Raw genomic sequence first — 21292 nt, 5'->3', positions numbered from 1 at the left:
AGCGCATTCTTTCTAGCTGCGTTATACGGAACTATGTGCTTTCGACATTTTTTCTCTTTCTTTTCCCTTTTCCTCCTTTCCTTCTTCTTCTTTTTCTCTTTTCTGTCTTTATTCTCTTTCTCTCTCTCTCTCTCTCTCTCTCTCTCTCTCTCTCTCTCTCTCTCTCTCTCTCTCTCTCTCTCTCTCTCTCTCTCTCTCTCTCTCTTTATCTGTTTCTCTTTGGTCTTGCTTCTTCTATTTGGCTTCATAGAAATCTCATCGATGCAGATTCATCTTCATCGACTGAACCTAGTTCGAAAGAGAGAAAGAAAGAGAGAGAGAGAGAAAGAGAGAGAGAGAGAGAGAGAGAGAGAAGGGGGGAACGAATTATCGAATATCGAAGAAAAGAGAATATCTTGTTTTCATCGTCCTTTAGAATATTCTTCCGTCCTGCAGACAATTCGACCATATCATTGTTTTCCTCCTCGGATCGTTGAGGTTTTATCGAAGTTGTCCTATTTGGATTTATTTTTTTTTTTTTTTTATCTTATATCTTATTTTGGATTACTATTAGAAAATTCATCTATGAATTTTTACGATATAATAATATCGAAATATCGACGATTAAAAATTTATATGCCGGCCATAATGGATCATACGATATATTTATTGCCTTTTATGATATCGTTAATATTTATTTAGCTTTGAATGAATGTAATCTTTAAAGGAGGATAGAAGGAACGTTATTACGAACATTGGACGATTTAATCGTAGGGAAGAAAGGAGTTGACCAACATTAAAGTAAAAAAGTTGACCTCAACCGTCATGTTCCATCCCCCTTCTTTTCAAGCTCTCTTTATTAGCCACAATAAAGAAAACCCAAGCAATATCGCTCCTCGTCATTGGAATTCATATATTCTCTGTGGATCCTTCCATATTAGAAACCCTAAATTCTCGAGAGGATACTTTGCACTCTCGTATCTTTCTTCTTTTTTCTTTTTTTCTTCATATTCTTACCTACGTCCTATCTTTATGAGAAAGAACGAAATCTGACAAAAGCTTTAATTAGCAAAAGAGTAAACTTTAATGTCATTCACTCTTCAGTAGATGTCCACGATCCATTGGCTGATTATATATTTATTATATTTAAATATTTTGTTTATTGTAAAAAAAAGAAAAAAAATACATATATATATATATATATATATATATATTATCAATTGGTCTTGTAATTGCCTTCAATGATTTATAAATAACAAAGAAGAAAAGAAAATGATATATATTATATTTGTAATTATTTCATTGTAGTTACTACGATATTTTATACAATCAAATTTTATGAATTACCCTATCTAATATAGAAATGCAAACTGCCGAAATTCAAGTATAGTACTTCAAAGAGTCAAGTCCAATTGGTGAAGGGTTGAAAGAACGAATCGAGGTTTTTTGTCGATCGAACATTTGGAGGTCTTTAATCCCGTTCGGTTGTTCGCAGTCAAGTTCTTCTCTCCTTTCTAACGTTCGCCATTATCGGCGTCGTTCTCGTTCGCACACGGGGCGGCTTATGACCAGATCGTAATAAAGCCACCCTCTCGTACATTTTCATGCGAACACTCGAGGTTCCGGGCTGGTCGTTCCGCTCGTTGCAAATCCTGACCGAGTCTGTGCGTCCTCCTCTGGCCTCTTCCTCTTTCACCTCCTCGCTCACTCATCCCCTCTTCTATCACCTCCTCTTACTCACCCCCATTTCCTCCAGCCAGCTCATTGTGAACGTCAGGCGGCCCGAGCACCACCGGATATTTACAGTCTGCAGTCTACGTGCTGTTCCTACTTTAATATCCTGTCATTGCCTCTGACAAACGCGAAAGGAGAAGCGAGCATGAAAGAGAAAAAGAGAGAGAGAGAGAGAGAGAGAGAGAAAGAGAGAGAGAGAGAGAGAGAGAGTGAGAGAACAAGATGATGGAAACCGTCTTGTTCATTGAAGATACGAGCAAACGAGAAATGGAAGCAAGAGAGACAACAAGTATCTCTTCTTTCGTCGACTTTCTTAAACGTGAATCTCATTGATTATGATCGATGAACTCAAATCATTTACAATATTTTCAAAAAATTTTCATTTATTATGAGAAAAATAACTTTTTGGAATTTTCAAATGGCTAGAAAAAAATTCTAAATGTATAACTTGACATATATATAAATTTAACAAAATCTCGGATTCTTTTTCTTTCGTTTTCAATGGTATTAAGCAATCATCTATTCAACTTAATAATTAATATTATTTCCTCATTATTGTTATTATTGTTATTATTGTTATTTATTTAAAATTCAAAATACAAATGTAAAAGTATAAGTTAAATGATATGTGTCTCTTACGAATAATAATCAGCCAAGTACCACTCCATACATTTATTTATCATAAAATCAGAGAAAAGTAAGATATCCCATTTACTTCCCTCTTCGAAACTATATACGAGAAGAAACGTTGCAGAGAAAGTTTCTCTTTCTTTTTTCTCTCTCTCTCTCTTTTTCTCTCTTTCCTTCTTTCTGTCTCTTTCGAGTTTTGTTGCAGAAGGAATAAGAATTCGCGAAAGAACCGAGCGTCGGTGAAGGTATAATATTCAGGATACTGTGAGATACTTTCAAAGGATGGGCTCGTGTCCAGCTTCTCGAAAAGGAAGAGAAAAGAGACGAAAAAACAGATGTAAAGAGAAAAACGAAAGAAAGAGAGAGAGAGAGAGAGAGAGAGAGAGAAAGAGAGAGAAGGAAGAGAAAGAATACACGAGACATCGCGTCCCGATCTCTATTCTCGAGAGGCAGACCTTCGACCTTCTCGTTGCATGTTGAAGACACACGATAGGTTGGCATGTCTCTAGTTTGCTGAATCCTAAAAGCACCATTACGGAAATACGTAATACGAGTGCGAATAAAAGGCGTCCTACTCTTACTCGAATCTCATTCGGATAACCGTAACCGATAAGACATTAAGAAAGAAAAGAGAGAGAGAGAGAGAGAGAGAGAGAGAGAGAGAGAGATAAAGGGGAAGAGAGTAAAAGAGAAAAACGAATGAATAGACAGCGAAATGTCTAGGCGGCATCAAGAGAAGGATCTCACATTGGATCGTTATCTTCTCGTACATACGTTTAGCCAATGACGTGAGAGATGCAACCGGCATTTAAGAGCGATAAGGAAACCATCGTGTTTCCGAGGTAACGTTGCTTTCTCCTTGATTCTCTTCCCTTCTGTCACGTCTACGTATTTCCGTACTCCAATGGCCGGTTTATTATCCGTCGAGAATCTTTGAGATAACAAGAAAATCGAAACGAGGTAAATATCTACAAGGTTTTATGTTAATCATTGATTTATCATTAATTTACATTACATAATTTTTCTTTATGTTTCTATAATCATTAGATTTTTATATTTTATTTTTATAATTTTTATAATCATTAGAGATTTTTATAATCATTAAAGAAAGGATATAGAATATGTACCATAAGGTCATTAGATTTGAAGTATCACGTTCGTTGAAACAACTTTGTAAGTTTCATTGTATAGATTTTCTATTGATATTTCTTAATTATAAAATTTTTCCCATTAATGATTTCTCATGTAAAAATACGTAATATTGATTTTATAAAAAAAAAAAAGAAGGAATACGAATGTACAGAAATACGAAGGATGAAAAAGGTTTATAAAGATGTTTCGTTGCAGTTGAGCGTCTCTTATTTTATTTACTCAGTACTCGATCGTAGGGTGCATCTTTCGAAGTAAGCGATGACCAGTCAGAGAAAGTTCTCTTCGTCGTTTACCAAAGAACGCTTGCAAATCATTAAACTTAGGTTTCCTAGAAACTTATAAAAGTTCGTTAACGAGGTACGATGGTAAAAGAGAAATCCTAGCATAATTTTTTCTTTTGCGTTTGTAATGGTTCTCCGTTGATTCCCCCGAGGAGGAACAAACAAATTAAATACGACCAAGTAAACTAACTATTAAATTTTATGCATCGTAATCCAACATCATCGCGATAAAGTAGAACGAAGAAAATTTTGATAGGTCGATGATTTATCTATTACTTTCATTTCATTGCCATCGATATTTATCTCATTTATTTAAGGGCCGTGTTAACAGAAAGGGAGGATAAAGCGATTTAAATCGTTGACTACTGTATTTACTCGAGTTGCGAAGCTTATGATCATGACGGTTATGTTAATATCATTCCGTGATATTGACATTAATCGACAATTTAGCGAAATGTAATTAATCGACAATTTACCGAAATGCGATTTCCGTCGAAATGTTCAATACATTTCTGTTTCCCACAATATGTTCGGCCAAATGATTTGAGATTGTCTATTTACAATTTGATCTTACCACAAGTAAGATGAATTAAATTATTCATATCAATTTAATTACTCTTGTAGTATTACGTCTAATGGATACATTGTTGGATATTCAATATAGCCGTGGGATACATCAAAATGATATCACGTGATAAATACAGAGATATAATGATTTGTGTGTCTACATAAATTGAATTATTTATATATTTCTAGTTGAAATGGAAAATCAGACAATTATTAATTATCTATCATTTAATCTCACGTTACATTATGCAAATGGTTAATCTACGATACATTGAAAACTATAATTGTTCTAAATTTAATTCGTTATCAATCGATCGATAAAGTCTACCATACGATATCGTTCTTTCGAATCGTTACAACTAATTAAAAGAACACGCTTGGTGATTTATTGCCGTTAGATCAAAGCGACTTACCTGGACTCTTCGAGTAAACGGAACTGCATAAATGTAATTGCATTTGGACGGTGAAGTAAGAGTACGTAAAGAGATATACCGAGCACATACGTATAGCTTTCTTGTAAGAAACGTAAATTTCAGGGTGGAAAGGAGTCGTTACTATTGCCGCACCTCTACCTTTAATGGCTAAAAGACCTTCGAGCAAAGTTATTGCGTTACGTAAAGCGTAAGTAAATATTCGGAATAGTAAACATTCGTTTCTGTTTTTTTCTATCAAGGTGATAGAACATGAAATAATATTTTCGTTCTGTTATAACGAAGAATCAATCTCACAAGATGATAATTGTTCGTCGTAGTAATACATTTATCCTTTACGATCACTTATATAATTTAGATATACCATAAAGATTATTTTAATTTTAACTTTAAAGACTTTTTCATATTTAAATTTTCAAAGAATTAAATACACGGCTTTATGATATCAATTGAATTAACCGTATAAATAAAACAAATGTTTATATATAATACTTAGGAAAAAAGAATATTTTATCTCGATTCAAAGAATTTCAATTTTCGCAGTCTCAATCCACTTCCTTTTCAAACATGGCGAGAGACCAACGAAGATACATTCGAAACTCCTACTAAGATTCTCTCGCTTTAATTGAATCGCATTTACAGATCATCAACGATGTTTGCCGTATTCAGAGAAACTGCATCATGGCAAGGATGTTTCTTTGATGTCGATATATATATATATATATATATATATATATATATACATATATATATATCAAGAGATTACTCATTATCGAAAGAGAGAGAGAGAATATCGTTTCTTCTTGTTTACTTTATCGATTTTAAATTCAAAGTCTCTATGTGATCTCAAGATATTGTTCATTTTCTTCGACTTATCTTTATTATCGAAGTCTTGAAGAGTTTAAGTATTGAAAAGACTTAACTAAGTTGTTCCATTGTACATACAGACGATATACAACACTTCACTTTGGTCTACAATTTCTTATAAGTTTACTTTCTTTGATCTATTATAAAGATTAGCGATTATCTTTCTTATTCAAATTCATATCTTTTGTAATAGCACTGAGTTATAGTTAAATTGAAAAGACGTCAACCTCTTTTACCTCGTTATTTCGTAAAAATATTTTTCTGCGATATATAAGTATAGCGAGAGTGTAAATAATAAATGCACAGATTTTATCGACATAAAGAAAGATAAAAAGAGAGAAAAATAGAGAGAGGGAAAGAGATAAAGAGAGTGGGGGATGGAGAGAGAGAGAGAGAGACAAAGATAGAGGAGTATCTGAATTAAAAATACATGTTTTGCTTTTCATCGTGGGTGGTTGTGATTAAATAAGACGACGAACAAGTCTTATATACTTTATTCGAGGTCTTCAAGGTTAGCTTGTATCTTCTTTTTCCCGTGCATCCGAAGGTGAGGCGAAAGATAGAATTAATTTTCTTCTCAATGCCACAAACGAGGAACACTCTTCGCCATGTGTAGACCCGTTTACGATCAAACCGGAACCCTCCTTCTCTTCTTTTCACATCAAAGTCTTCGAAAGAAAAGAAACAATTTCCAACATCGATGTGCTCCCAAAGGTAGAAAGAATAAAAAAAATAAAACTTATCTACCTTCTAGTTTGATCTCTTTAAAATGGAAATCGTTCGCAACTTTGCTCGTTTATTTCGAACATTCTCATTAGAATATTTTCTATAAAGTGATTTTAAGATAGAATCTTGAGAAATATTATTAATTTTCATATAGCACGAATTATTATTTCAAATCTATCATTTATTATTTTTATACTCGTTTAAAATTTTATTTCATTCAATTATATATATGTATATATATATATATACATATATATATATATATGTGTGTGTATGTGTGTGTGTGTATAATTTTAATTAAAAAAACAAACCTGAAAAATTTATTAAAAGAAAAAAGCAGCGGATCGATAAAAGGAAAAAAGAAAAGAAAGAAACGTAACAAAGAAAAAAAAGAAAAGAAACATGGGGAAAAAGGGGAGGAAAGCAAGCGCGAGACTCAATTTTTCGCAATTTTTCTTCGCTGTAAAAGGCCGTCTACTGCGGAACGAGTAGAAAGATGAAGTTTAGATAAGGTGGGGGTAAAGAGAGCGACTTTTGGCGAAAGGAGAAGAGGCATATGGTGGGAGAAGGGGTATTTACACATGAATACGAAGCTGGCTTATCACTGGGTGAATGGAGCCGCAAGGATATATTGGTTCCGCAAAGAGTCGATGAAGGCTCGCAGTGATATCAAACTTATGCGTCTAGAGTAGAGAAAGAGAGAGAGAGAGAGAGAGAGAGAGAGAGAGAGAGAGAGAGAGAGAGAGAGAGAGAGAGAGAGAGATAGTGAGAGTGAGAGAAAGAGAGAGAAAAGAGAGAGGGAGAAAAGTGGGAGGAATAGGAAAGGGAGAATCGAAAACGTCTGCGAGTACGCGATATTACAGTCCAAACATATTTCTCCTCGTTCATATATACCATGTACAATATTTTCGCGATATATATATATATATATATATCAACATTTTTTTATTGATGTACATCGAGTTATAAATTACAAAGTGTGTAAGAACTTCCATATGAACGAACTCAAATCGGCGATTGAAAAGATTTTGTAAATTAATGCGATGACGAAAATCAAAGAAAAATACAGTTTTATAAGATAGGATACTAAATGTTCAATGATGTTTCATAATGTAAAAATTTGATTAGAACGTGAATTATTCTATAATAATGACTAAAACAATCGATATCGATTATATATATTTTTATTTTGAAATTTATCGGGGAATGTTCATTTGTTCGATCGATTATATGAAAGAACTGTTTATTTCATTTTTCGAGAAATTTTTATTGCTAGTTGCATAATTATAAATTCGTAGAAAAGAATTATTATCATCCTTGTTTCCTTTCTCATTAAGGTTCGAAACAATATGCAATCTTTAATGCACTCTTCTTTTTTCTTCCCTCATAGAACAATAACCTTTGAAACAATGTCCTTGCAAGAGTGTATGTATAAAATTTAAAAAGAACACGTGCTACTTCTTAAGAGCTATTATTTCTTCAAAATCGATCAGACGAAAGTAGAATACTCGAAGGATTTGCTCTTTCTCTCTCTCTCTCTTTTCCTATTTCTCTAATACCTTCTTAACTTGATGGTATTAATCTTTAATGAGAACGGCATAAACGTTTCGTTCCGCTTCTTGATTCTTTAGGATATTTAATGGTACAATGCCGATATATACATTCGACAATTGAATTTATTGAGGATAAAAATAAAAAAAAATTTAATAAGTTTATACTTATTAGAGTGTATCGTTAAGTACATATAATTTTGTTGTTTTCTTTTTTTTTTTTCTTCTTTTTTTTTTTTTTTTTTTTTTTTTTTTTTTAACATCACTATTATCGTAATATTCACAGAATATTAAATTTGTTGTTATAATAAATTATGAATTAAAATCCAACAGACTCGTTAATTATTAAAATTAATAATGCCTACGATCATATATTAGAATAATAATAAAATAAAATTGATATGTACATAACATAATTAAAATTATCGATCGTATTATCGCATTATAATATCAGTGTTTGCAAGAAAAATCGTATAATTCACCATTATTTATGCTTACAGATAGACGGTACATATATACATATATACATATATATATATATATATATATATACATATATATATATACACATATATATATATATATACGTTTTTATGTCTTGTATGACAACGTATCCACTCGAAATACGGCATGGTTTACCCAGGATACATATTTTATTAACACTCAGACGGCTCATAGGATCGAGGCGAACATCTCGACGAGCAGCCGTCCCTCGAAACGTCTGCATACAAATTTTCATACATAAATATCGCGCGAGGGACCGCGAATAAATTGATAAGACACACGGCATATTGTTTGCCATGATGCGATGCGCGTACGCGTTGTTGCTCCTTTAAGAATTTATTATCCGCGAATCTAGCGACGTTACGATTTGATTTAAAGTCGTATGGGAAATACATAATTAAAAAAGAAACAAAAAATACAATAAAGTAATAAAATAAAGAAAAAAAACTATATATATATATATATATATATATATATATATATATACATATATAAATTAATTCATGATACCGAATAAATCTTCTTTTTCCTTTAAGATTTCAAAGACAGAAGAAGAAACAATCGTATTGTCTTCGATCGAATTAATAGCTCGACTTGATATTTAATCGGATGCCTTTTTTCTTATCGTCATTAAAGAGAATCGTTCCGAGAATCGAGAAACTTGGATCAGACGCGTGGAACATTGTTAAGCCATAAAAACAAAAGGAATTCGACGTTTTTCACGGAGAATCCGCTTGGACTTGCCGCTCGTACTCTGAATCAATAGCAATCGTTTCAACATTGTACCAAGTTAACGGCCAGCATCTCTTTCGATCTGTCTTTCCTCTTTTCTCTTTTTGAAGGGATCCATCGGACCTTTCGTTCTCAGAGTCATTAAACTCCGTAGAAAACGTTTTTTCATCTCTTTTTCTCCTTCTTCATTTCTTCTTTATTTCCTTCTTTCCTTCTTAGTACTTTATCTTTCTTTCTCTTTCTTTTGTCCTTCTTTCTCTTTTTTCCTTTTTCTCTTTTTTTATTTTATTTTATTTTATTTTATTTCATTTTACTTTTCTTTTATTTTTATTTTTTTTTTTTTTTTTTTTTTTTTTTTCCATTGTAGCTCCGAGCAGTTAATTCCAAAGAGGCGCAAGAAAACGCAGTGGATTCGAGTGATTATTGCAAATTCATCGTACCCCGCCGGGAGGTCCGATCTTCGCTAATAATTTTCTTACAGGCCGCGCCATAATTAAAGCAGTTCTTCTAGCTTACCGGCTTGCGGCGAACACCCGACAAGTGGCCATTAAATTGCTAAGAAAGGAGAAACTATCCCCTCTCTTCACCTAATAATACGAGACGCCACGACACGTGTGCTCTGACCACCTGGAAAAGAGAGATGTATCGATTCACGAGTTACCGATTCACGTTATATCTGAGAACAGGTAGTGAGATCATTCTATCGAGATATTTCCTAATCCGATGACACGAATGAAATAAAAAGTTTTTCAATCGATATATATATATATATATATATATATATGTATATATATAAGGCAAAGTAATATATAAGATTAAATCGAGATAACTAAATCAAAGAATAATTAAATTGAGACAATGATTAAGATAGAACAGTAAAATCGAAATAGCTATTCAAGAATATTTAAATAAATCTAACGAGATATAGATAGCCGAATAAGTATATCTTAAATGGAATAAGAAAATCGAAATAATTAAATCGGTATAATCAAATTGGAATAGCAAAGATAAAGGATAGCTAATCATTAAAAGGATTAAATTAAAATGGGGAAATTTAAAAAAAGAAAAAAGAAAAGTAATAAGAACTTCGTGTAAAATAAATTGTTAACACATTTGCGTGCTATTTTCTTGTAATTTAATTAAGAACTCGTTGCAATTTATTCGATCTACGAAATTGAATAAAAAAAAAAAAAAAAAAAAAAAAAAAAAAAAAATAAAGAAAAAAACAAAAAAGAGAAAAACAAAACAAAACAAAAAAGTAGAAAAAAAAAAAGAAATACGGTAGATTATAGTAAGAGCTTAAGATTCATCTTGGAGAGAATTAAAGGCGAATATCGTCGGGTTGATATCCGCGCGTTTGAAAGTATCCTTTTTAACGAGTTTCGCTTATCGGCCGGCCATTTACGGTCTTGTCGTTCTTATCTCATTAATCCCACGTAACACGCGAGCATTTTAACGCGAGTCACGGATTCTTAGGCTACCAAGCCACTCTACCGGATCGTCCTCTTATTTGTTTTCCTTTTCGTCCTAAAGTAATTCGACTTTTCTCCGGCGTTTTGATTTATCGTTACGATAAAACTGACATTAAGCTATTGTGGCGTAAGAAGAAGCGCATGACCTTCACGCCTTCCTACTATTATTACTACTACTATTACTAATATACAATATACTCGCATTATATCACTCGCAAGAACCATGTTCGGAAACACGAGCTAACGACGTTACACTCTGAGAAGGATAACAACTCGAAAGATTAAACGAACGAACGTTTTCTATCGTCCGAGACAATGCATTCTCACCACGCTAACGATGCAACCTCAACGTTTCTTCCCGCGTAACTCGTGACTCACGGAGTCTATTTACTTTCCTCGAACAATGGACGTTCTTAGAAATAGCCAAATTCTTTCACGATTCGAGAAATTCTACTCTCTTTCAATTGTTTATTCTACGAATGAAAAGTAACGTTAACACCATTGACATTTCTTACTATCTTTTTATATTTACGACAAATATATATATATATATATATATATATATATATATATATATATATATGTCGAATAAAAAATGGTTTAGTCAACAAAGATTGGAAAATTGACCTTATAAATTAAAATATGATTTTTTGTTTTGATAATTCCTTTGATGGCATAATTAAAGGATCATTAAGTATCATCTTGAGACATTCTCATTTTGTTTTAAAAGAAAATAATAAAAAGATAACGATTATGGGGGTAGGGGGTGGGATAGGGGAGGTTAAAGTATTTCATCGATTTTGACTTAATATGAAACATATCTGGTATAATATAAGATTTATGCGATAAGTGGGAAGGTAATTACGATTATTAAATTCCCATTTAGACTTGGCAGGATATTACATACGATCGGTAATGGAGCCGATCAACGTATTCGAAAGGAATTCTAAAAGATTCAAGCGTCGTCGGATACTTTAAAGACGATTTTTCATGTTGTTTGACGACGAAGATTAACCGTGTAATCACTCGCGTTACCCTCGAGACGATGCCTTAGAGCCGTACGCGTTCCGCATAATTATGCTCGAGCGATGAATACTCAAGGACGAAATTTCTCGACGTTTTATCGTAAAGACAAGGAGAAACGATGAATTAAGATTAAACAGAATCAACGAGGGACAAGTCATCGAGCAAGAAAGTAAGATATACATACTGCTCACATACAAACCTATCTAAATATATATACATATATATGTATATATATATATATATATATATGTGTGTATTTATATACACACATACATTTGTATGTTCGTCCACTTTGTAGAATTACAGTGCGACAAATCGAAGGTGGATGAAATTATTCGAGAAGCGAAAGCTCGAGTTCTTATCGCGTGGTATTTTTCTCGAAAGAGCCGGTAGAGTCGTTTTGAAATTTATACGACGTCTCGTTAGAGGATCGCAAGTATGGTCTTTCGACCGGTCTCGTATCCGTAGCCAATTCAATTCATTTCGAGATAGGACCAACGCGCGCTCGCACTTTTATTACTGTTTACGGAGTACCGTAGGAGGAAGGTGAACACGTGAAAAGGAGGAAAAATAAAAATTAAAACGACGACCATCGTATTTGGCGAGCGTTCAAGAGTCCTAACGCCGCCTGGCCACGTTACGTTTCCTCGGCCTTTACTCTCTATCCTTTGACTTCAGGATTAATACCTACTGTAAATGGCGATAGAAAGAGAGAGAGAGAGAAAAAACGAAAGAAGGATCACGCTCTTACTTGACTCTTGTAGAGAAAATGTTAGATATCTGGTAAGTCTTCGTGGATCAAAAATTTTTAAGAATTCTTGTTCTATCTTTTCATCACTTTTTTTTTACATTAACAAAAACGTCATATTATCTTTTTTTTTTTTATTTTTTATTTCAACCATATTTTTCTTTTTTCTTTTTGGTTTTTTTTTTGGTTTTTTTTTTTTTTTTTTTTAATTTCATTTGGTACGCGTAAACTCGACTATAAAATATCCTCGTCGAAATATAATACATTTTTTTTCTCCGAAAAAAAAAAAAAAAAAAAAAAAAAGAAAAAAATGTATTTATTGCGTCGAGTTACAATAAATATAAAATATTTTATATTTTTAATACCACTCATTTGACTCGATTAAAAATGTCTCGATCGATTAGAAATATAAATTATTTTCTCCCCCTTCGAAAGGTAGTAGATATATTTAAGAAAAAAAAAAAAAAAAAAAAAAAAAAAAAAAAAAAAAAAAGGTCAAAGAATGACATTTACTCCCACGGAAATAAGCAACGAACCCCTTTCTTTTTTTGTTCGAGGTTCGTCGATCGGACAGCTCGAGTTCGAAAGGGCTTTTTAGTTCGAATCTTGGGTCCCTGCTGTGAAGAAAGGAGCTAACGGACGTTCTGTAACATCGTGGGGGAGTCGTTTCGATGGTGTTCCGGTGCCAACGATATAGTTTTACTGGTAGTAGGTACAAACGTATAGAAAGAGAGAGAGAGAGAGAGAGAGAGAGAGAGAGAGAGAAAGAGAAAGGTGTTATGTACATCGAGAAAAAGTCGGAGCCGTCACGGATTTTCTTTATGGCGGAACCACGACGGGGGTTTTCGGTGCATAAAGAATGGATAAAGTATCGAGGCAAATCGTAAGGGTGGAGCTTTTTTCCAACGACGTGAAAGTCGGAAGAAAGCCAAAAAATCGTCTGTCTCGGTTCACGTAAACGACTTGTAATATTTAGAATCGACCGTTCATTTATTTTATTTTTACCGACGTATGAAATAACGCATGCAATTTGTTTTTTCTCGAACATTTAGTGAACTTCCTACGAGTCGTCTACTACAGGATAGTTTGCCAAATGATCAGCAAATAAACTAACTAACTACTACTTCCTTTCGTTCGTTTTACGGAGTAGAAAAAAAAAAAAGGAAAAGAACAAACAAATAAACAATTTAGTCACGAAATATATTCGACGAAAACGATTATTCTTATCGATTTATTTTCAAGAATTTTTTTGTTTTTTGTTTTTTTGCCCACGACGTTCTTTCAGTTCGTGTCGAATAAAGGATAAAATCGAATTTATAAATGGTAGAAAACAATCCTGGATATAAACTCTGTGTGTTTGGTTTTCGAAAAATTATGAGGCCGAGCTTGAAACGTCCAGAGCACCAATGGAGTCCGAGTTAAACTCGCTCGATATTCCGCACGAGTGCCGTTACCTGTGACCGCAAACTTTCCAATGCAAACACTCTAATACAGAGACATGCACTTAAATAAACGTATAGACAGGAGAACGCGAACCAAGAGATAGACGTAAAACCGAGCCAAATTCATTTTTCAGTGCTCGAATGAGAGCCGATAGAGAGAAAGATTGAAGCATTCGAAATATGCATCTTTACCTTGCATTTTTCGCATGACGATCGCTTGGCTTTGTTCAAGAAAGGCAAAAGGAGAATATGTCGGTGATGCGGAGAAGAAGCAAGGAATGAAAAAGCAAAAGAGAAGGGAAATATAGAAAGAACGAGTGTGGAAAAGATAGATAGATAGATAGAGAGAAAGAGAGAAAAAGAGAGAGAGAGAGAGAGAGAGAGAGAGAAAAGCATGCTCGTGGTGCTTTTCGCTGTTTCCACGGTTAAAAGGTACTATATCGCGGTCGAACACGCCCACCTAAAGCACCTGCTAAGAGCCTTTCACGTTCCATTCTCCGCGGGCTGCCATCTCATTTGGCGTCGGCGTCGGCGTCGGTGCTAACGTTGGGCCACGACCTAAAAGGTTTAAAGCGTGCACGATATATCGTTGGTACACGATGAACGATGATATCGAGCCAGTCCATTGTCCTTGAAATGAAAAGTGCACTCCTAGTACCTCTGTCGTATGTGAGAGCGCGTGTGTAAGAGAAAGAGAGGGAGAGAGAGAAAGAGAGAGGGCGACCTTTGTAATCTGGAGAACGCGACTTTGCCTCGACTGATTTTCTCTCTCTCTCTCTCTCTCTCTCTCTCTTTCTCTCTATCTCTCTCTCTCTCTATCTATCTCTGTCTCTGTCTTTCCTTTCTTGCTTTCTACTCGCGTTCGACGTTGAAGAGAACGCATAGCAGATGCGTTTCCCGTCGAATTCCACGTTAATGCATTCGTCTATCGGCAGTAATTAATGCTCTTCTTCGATTAATTTTCTGGTTACGCATGATGCGTGTTAAATGAAAAGAGTGCTGCGAGGAGGAGTTTTATCATAGAGCTCATAACAGCTAGGTAAAAATGATGAATAGTATTGGATAGATGATTAACTAAAGTGATCGAGAATGGTATTCAGAAAAATGATTTTCTAGAAAAATTATAAAACTTTTATTAGCATCCACGTAAAAAAATAATTAAGGATATTTATTAAATATGTTTGAGATAAAGAGAAGTTACGAGGAAAAAAAAAAACAAAAGATTAATTCCCTTTTATTAGAACGAATATCAATATATAATGCATTAATATTTTTATATCAATTATATTGAAACGAGTACGTTAAGAAAAATCCTTTTACACGTTTATCTCGATCCAATCAATCCCTTCGTATACATGTTGCAAAGCAAATCGAAATGTCGAAAGTGTATCTACAATATATTGTATACCGACTTCCTGAGTAAAGACGATCGACAAAGCACAAACCCGCTAGGACAGAGCTTACCCTCGAGCATATCGTTCATCGACGAACGAACGCGTCCGAGCCTTCCTGGTCTTATCTATCCTCGGTTAGTCTTCGCAAACTGCAGTTACTATGACTTGGATGGTGAAAGAGAGAGAAATAGAGAGAGAGAGAGAGAGAGAGAGAGACAGAGAGAGAAAGAGAGAGAGAGAGAGGGAACTAAAGCACCTCTCTCTCTCTCTCTCTCTCTCTCTCTTTCTCTCATATATTCTCTCTACATCTCTCTTATACACTCCATCGTCGATCTGATATTCCCAAAGTTTTGGAATAAATGCAGGGTTAGAGATGGAACGAACTAACTGCCGCCATTCGCAGAAGCCGAGTTTCGAGTTTCGAGATGGTAGTCAATGACGCGAGCGATCCTGTTCTCATAAAGTCGACGATCCGCGAGAACGTCAACGAGAATACAACGAAGACGATCGTTTCCTGGGAACTAATCTCTCGTTGAGAAACAAGCGAGCCGCGAAGCAGGATGCCAGAGACTTGTCGAAGGCAGCTCGCGCGTTTATATCTATCGTCTTTGTTCGAAAACGGTCAGTTATCTGCCCCGAAGGATCTTCGCTATTATTGCTCGTTTATGATCGTAGATAAAACGTATATATATATATATATATGTATAGAATGTTTGAAAGAAAATCTTAATTAATCATCTAAGACGAGAATCGTTCAATTTTCACAATGGAATATCACTTTATCCTTTCGATTAATATCGCCACGAAAATTCGATTTCGAAATTCAATGTTGACTGATTAAGATTTACTCGAAATTTTTTGGAAACTATGTCTATTCGATTGAAATTTATATTTTAGTTAAATCAAATTTTCCTTTTTTTTTTTCTTTTCAATATAATACGAAAAGCGAAGAGGAAAATAAAATATTTTTCTATAAAGATCAATTCGATACGGGATCGTACTAAGAAAAGAATTTTATTACATTGGACATCGATATCGTTCGTTAGGGGATCGTCAAACGATAGAAAAACATTCTCAGAACAAGATTAGTTCAATGCCCGTCCATTCGATGGACCCCCATCAAAAGATAACGGATAATAGATGGTCCATAGTAGGATGACCTCATCGAAGAACTCGTAAAATTCCCAAAACATCTCGTAACGTTTACTTTCAGGAAATTCATTTCCGCCTGTTAAAACGAGAGAATGAAGGATCTTTAATCTATCTCTAGAAAACGATCTTACTTTTCTTCATCGATTAATTCAAAATTTGAATGAAACAAATTTTATATTACTACTGTGAAAAATCGTGCGATAATAAATTGGAGATCGTAAATAAATTTAAGAAGCAGACGTTTACAGGTGGTCAATAATTTTTCTTTCGATTAATCGATCGAGACACATAATATCGATTTAAAAATAAAAACGATAGCAAAGATCGAAGATATTTTTAATAGCATTGAGGAGGATAATTTAAAAAGATGATACGTCAGAAGGGAAGAATTCAAGTGAACGTGAGGACGAAAGGGTGGAAAGCGATAGAAAAAAAAAAAGAAAAAAAAGAAAGAAAGAAAAAAAAAGAAAGAAAAATGATCGATGTGACATTAAATGATTTTTCAAGCGAACATTGTAATATATTCCCTGGTATGACACTCATGTTCGATTATTCACGGTATTTTGCGTATTCTTTCTCGTTGAGAGAAGTGTGAACGCACTCGCACATGAATCTCGATCGATGATAATCGATACTCCTCTCGTATACTCCATCCTCCTTCTCTAGTATTCCCAATGGAAGTAGTCGAAGAGAATCGCTAAATGTGCCGTGAGAGAAACTTTGTTAGTGACGAGAGTTCGTCGTCATAGCTGTATACCAGACAACGATAGATTGCTATTTTTGAATAATCTACGATCGGCTGCGCGTTACGATAAAACCACGTTTATCTCATGCGTTCCATTGAACGCACCGGAAACGCCGAACTCCGTTTCCGTTTACACGTACAACAATCGAATCGAGAATTATTATATTTTATTGATTTTGTTGAATCGTCGTATATGAATTTTATTTCCTTTGAAATTCATTTTTTGTTATTAATAGTATACTTTATATAAATCATGTATAATTAATCAAAGGGATTCATATTTGTGAAAATCTTTTGTAATTTCATAAAAATCGTACAATTGATGTTTAATTTCTTTCGCGAGCAAAAAAAAAAAAAAAAAAGAAAAAAGAAAAAAGAAAAAAAAAAAGAAAGAAAAAGAAAATATTATTCTATACGCCATTCTTAAATTATATTTTAAAGTGGAACTCTTGATAGAGATAAAGCTATAGTTTTATTCAAAGATAATTCAAGCATGAGAAATGGGTCAGCCCTTCATTTCATGCAAAGAAGGCGACTCTCTTCCTTCCGGTTTGCAATGGATGCTGAATCGGTACGTTTTAACGAGCGCAAAATGTTCCGTTTCTTTCCTATCTCAATGATTTTCTTTCTATATATGCATATATATATATATATATATATATATATATATCTTTCCCTTCTCTACGATTCGTTAATTCATCTTCGTTCTCTTCTCGATATTATGGAATTATAAAATCCGACGAAATAAAAAAAGATTTTACTTCGTTTTTCGCTCTTATTATGATTAGAAGATATTATTTAACAAAAATGAAAAAAATTAAATCACTCATTCTTATAATGAATTCATTATCGTGACATATGTATATTAATAATTAGACATAATATGATAAATGAATATGATATAATTTAAAATAAAGATATACGATAATTGAGATTGTTTGACGTTTAAATGATTATGTTACGAAACAAGGAACAGCAGGTAAAATTAATTTAGATAATTAAATATCATATACGATCTTATAATAAAATTCTTTACCGAGAAAGATTGCAGCTAGTTCGCATTTAAAATACGTGAGCGGTTTATACGTCGATTCAAAACTTCTAATTTATATACGGCTTTCGCTTCAACGATTACAAACGCGCTCGATTTTCCTTCGGCCGGTGTAAAAGTTTTATACCGACGAGTTTACTTTAAAGCCGCGATCTCGAAACTCGTACGTACATTTTTGCTCGAACTTAATCGCGGATTTGAATCATTTAACCGTAAGTCTTCAGCTTTTCTCTTTCTTGAATTCAATTCGTCTTTACCGTCTTCCATCAAAGTTGATCGACGAAAATTCTACTCGTATATTAAAAAATAACTATGTATGCATAATGTATCCGTAAGTTCTTGATCTCTTTAATCTTTCCATCAACTTTTTTAAACCTTTTTGATGTTTTTTCTTTTCCCAAGTATGTATACAAAAGTATGACATCAAAGTTATATACAGAGTTAACAATAATTAGATTATTTAAATAATATATGATTCATGACAAATTTATATATATATTTTTTGTTTTATTTATTTTAATACAGTACATTTAAATAGTGTAATTGTATCGAAAAAGTTGTTAGGCTAAATAGTGGAAATAATGACAATTGTTAAAAGACGTGAATCGTTTGGCTACTAGCGAAATTCTCGAGTTTCTATACAACTCATTTTCTCATTGTCTCAGTTCTACCCTCTCGTTCGAGAGGGTGAGCTTCGTAAGAGGAACTCATAAAGTACAGCATCTCTCGATCGGTGAGCCAGACAGAACGGTCTACGGGGCAGAGAAAGCTTCTTCTCCTACTAAATCATGCAAATACTAATAATGGCACGAGCGAAGCGTCGGATAATTGAAATGTAAACATCACGCAGCGACCCTTCGTTCGGTGTCAATGAATGATAGAAAAAGAGAGGAGAAAGAGAGGAGAAAGAGAGAGAGAGAGAGAGAGAGAGAGAAAGAGAGAGATAAAGATAAAGATAGAAGACTAACGTGAATGAATTTACGTAGGCTCGACTAGTCCGTAATATCCAGCCCCTTCAGATTCTTCATCTCTTTCTCTCTTTCATCTCTTTCTCATTCTTTTCCCACTTCCCTTTCTCTCACAAAACACGAAGAAGGAGAGAAAGAGCCAAATGACGGAAGATAGACGAAGAGATGGAGAGACGTAAATGAAGGGGTTACCGGTGCGCTTCTAATTTAATACCACCTACACTTTCAAGAAAATCACGTGTATGCTTCCTTTCGACTTGAATTTTCGTGAAGAAAATGTTGATGGTTCCGCGGTCGTTCACCCGACGTTCTAAATTTTCTCTTTCTCATATTTTTACTTATCTCATTTGAACGATCATTTATAATTACATATACATAATATAATTAAATTATATAGCAATTGGATTTGGTTTATTAGCAAATATAATGTCAATTTAATAACCAATCTTCTCTTAATGACATACGCTAACGAAGCGATTCTAAAATAAACAGGATTGTATAATATTATTTGAAGTGTTTCAAATCGATTTAATAAATATCATATCATTTATGCCGATATGATACTGTTCTTTTTCTCTTCAACTTATTTTTTCGTACAATTTTTAATATTAAAGGAGAGCCTCGCAAAAAAAAAAAAAGAAAAAGAAAAGAAAAACCAGAAGAAAGATAAACGCCCGTTTATCAAGCGTGTCAAACGCGAAATAATTCTAAATACGTGAACAATTAAATCTCAGAAATACAATCGTTTTAATTTGTCGAATAAGTTGTCATATTTAATAGAACGATACAGGCAACACGTGACACATAGCAATTTGATAAAAATTAATTAGAGAAATACGGTTCTTTCATTTTTAAATGTTTTTTTTTTTTTTTTTTCAAATAATAAAAATAAAGAGGATATTGAAGGAAGATACGGTTTCTTTTTTTTTTTTTTTTTGTTTTGCGGACAAAAGTAACGAGATCGGCATTAATTAGCACCTCTCTCGAGACAATAAAGTTAATCAAAATCTTTTGACAATTCGTTGCCGTTCTTCTGCGGGAACAGCATACGCGAAATCTCGCGCATTTGCAAATGAAAGGCGCTCGGCCGAGCACGTAAACGTCGATAATTAAAAGCAACCGCGAATTTTCTCCTTTCACTCCTCTACACCCTCCTCAGGCCCTTCTAACTTCTTTCTTTCTCTCTTTCACTCTCTCTCTCTCTCTCTCTCTCTCTCTCTCTTTCTCTTTCAGAAGTGATTGTTCTCAACGGTTTCTTCATTTTTCATTATTACTTCCTCATGGAAACGAAAGAAACGAGAAACTCCTTTCAACCCTCTATTTCCAGTTGCTCCTTCGCCATCCTTACACTTGGAAAACCAAGGCGATAGGAGGCAAAGGATCGGAGGATAAAAAGGCAGGTAAATAAGGCGAACTAAAGAAAGAAAACGATAAAGAAAAAGAAAGAGGGAAAGAGACAGACAGGGAATATGAAAGAGAGAAAGAGAGAGAGACAGAGAGTGAAAGAGAGAGAGAGAGAGAGAAATAGAAAGAATGAGAAAGGAATACGGTTTGGATCGTCCATATTTACCTCACTCAGGCTTCTTTCCGAAACAAAAGCAGGTCTAATTAACACGCTCGAGACAGCGGGGTCTTTCCCGTGGTTGCCCTGAATGCAAGCAAGCAGCGCAGGAGTTCGCTTTGGAAAGGTTCCACCACCGTCGTTCCTGATGCTGGTGGTGATGATGGTGGTGGTATGATGATGGTGGTACCTCCGTTTCTGCTGCCCTGGAGAAGCCAGTGGACGATGCCGGAGGGTACGGAGTGAGAAACGGAATTAGGGACAGAGTGGGGAGACATGGTTTGGGAAAGGAAACGTTGGAAGTTCGGTGGACTATGGGATGACTGTATGCTGTGATGCTGAAGGAGGTGAAAAGAGAAAGAGAAGAGGAGAAAGGGTTCAGGAACGTCAGTGATAGAAGAAGAAACCCGATGGCCACTGTAACGATTCAAACAAGCCTTGGTAATTAGCAGCTTCCCACAGAAGCCGTCCTGAAGCCGTCCCTGAAATCGTCCCTGAAGCCCGCTACTTTCTCTTCCCTTCCATCTTTCCATTCTCTCCTTTTTCTCTTTCCTTCTTTCATTCTCTTTCTTTTTCTTTC

The 21292-nt window shown here is 34.3% G+C and overlaps 1 protein-coding gene across 12 annotated transcripts in view; it reads left to right on the top strand.

Moving 5' to 3' along the window:
- Positions 1-21292, top strand: part of LOC124946407 (tensin-1-like) — a 197360-nt gene that overhangs the window by 38276 nt on the left and 137792 nt on the right. For 2 of the 12 annotated variants that reach the window (XM_047487054.1, XM_047487050.1), the window contains exon 1: positions 21108-21153. The exons of the other annotated variants lie outside the window; for them this stretch is intronic. In XM_047487054.1, coding sequence (XP_047343010.1) covers positions 21123-21153 — 31 coding nt within the window. In that variant the 5' untranslated portion in view covers positions 21108-21122. Of the gene's footprint in view, positions 1-21107; positions 21154-21292 lie in introns of those variants that run through there. 12 annotated transcript variants of the gene reach the window in all.

This window comes from Vespa velutina, chromosome 2, assembly GCF_912470025.1.
Source record: "Vespa velutina chromosome 2, iVesVel2.1, whole genome shotgun sequence".
Classification (NCBI taxonomy): domain Eukaryota; kingdom Metazoa; phylum Arthropoda; class Insecta; order Hymenoptera; family Vespidae; genus Vespa; species Vespa velutina.
The sequence above is the reverse complement of the archived record's forward strand: the minus strand, read 5'-3'. Positions and strand labels throughout refer to the sequence as shown.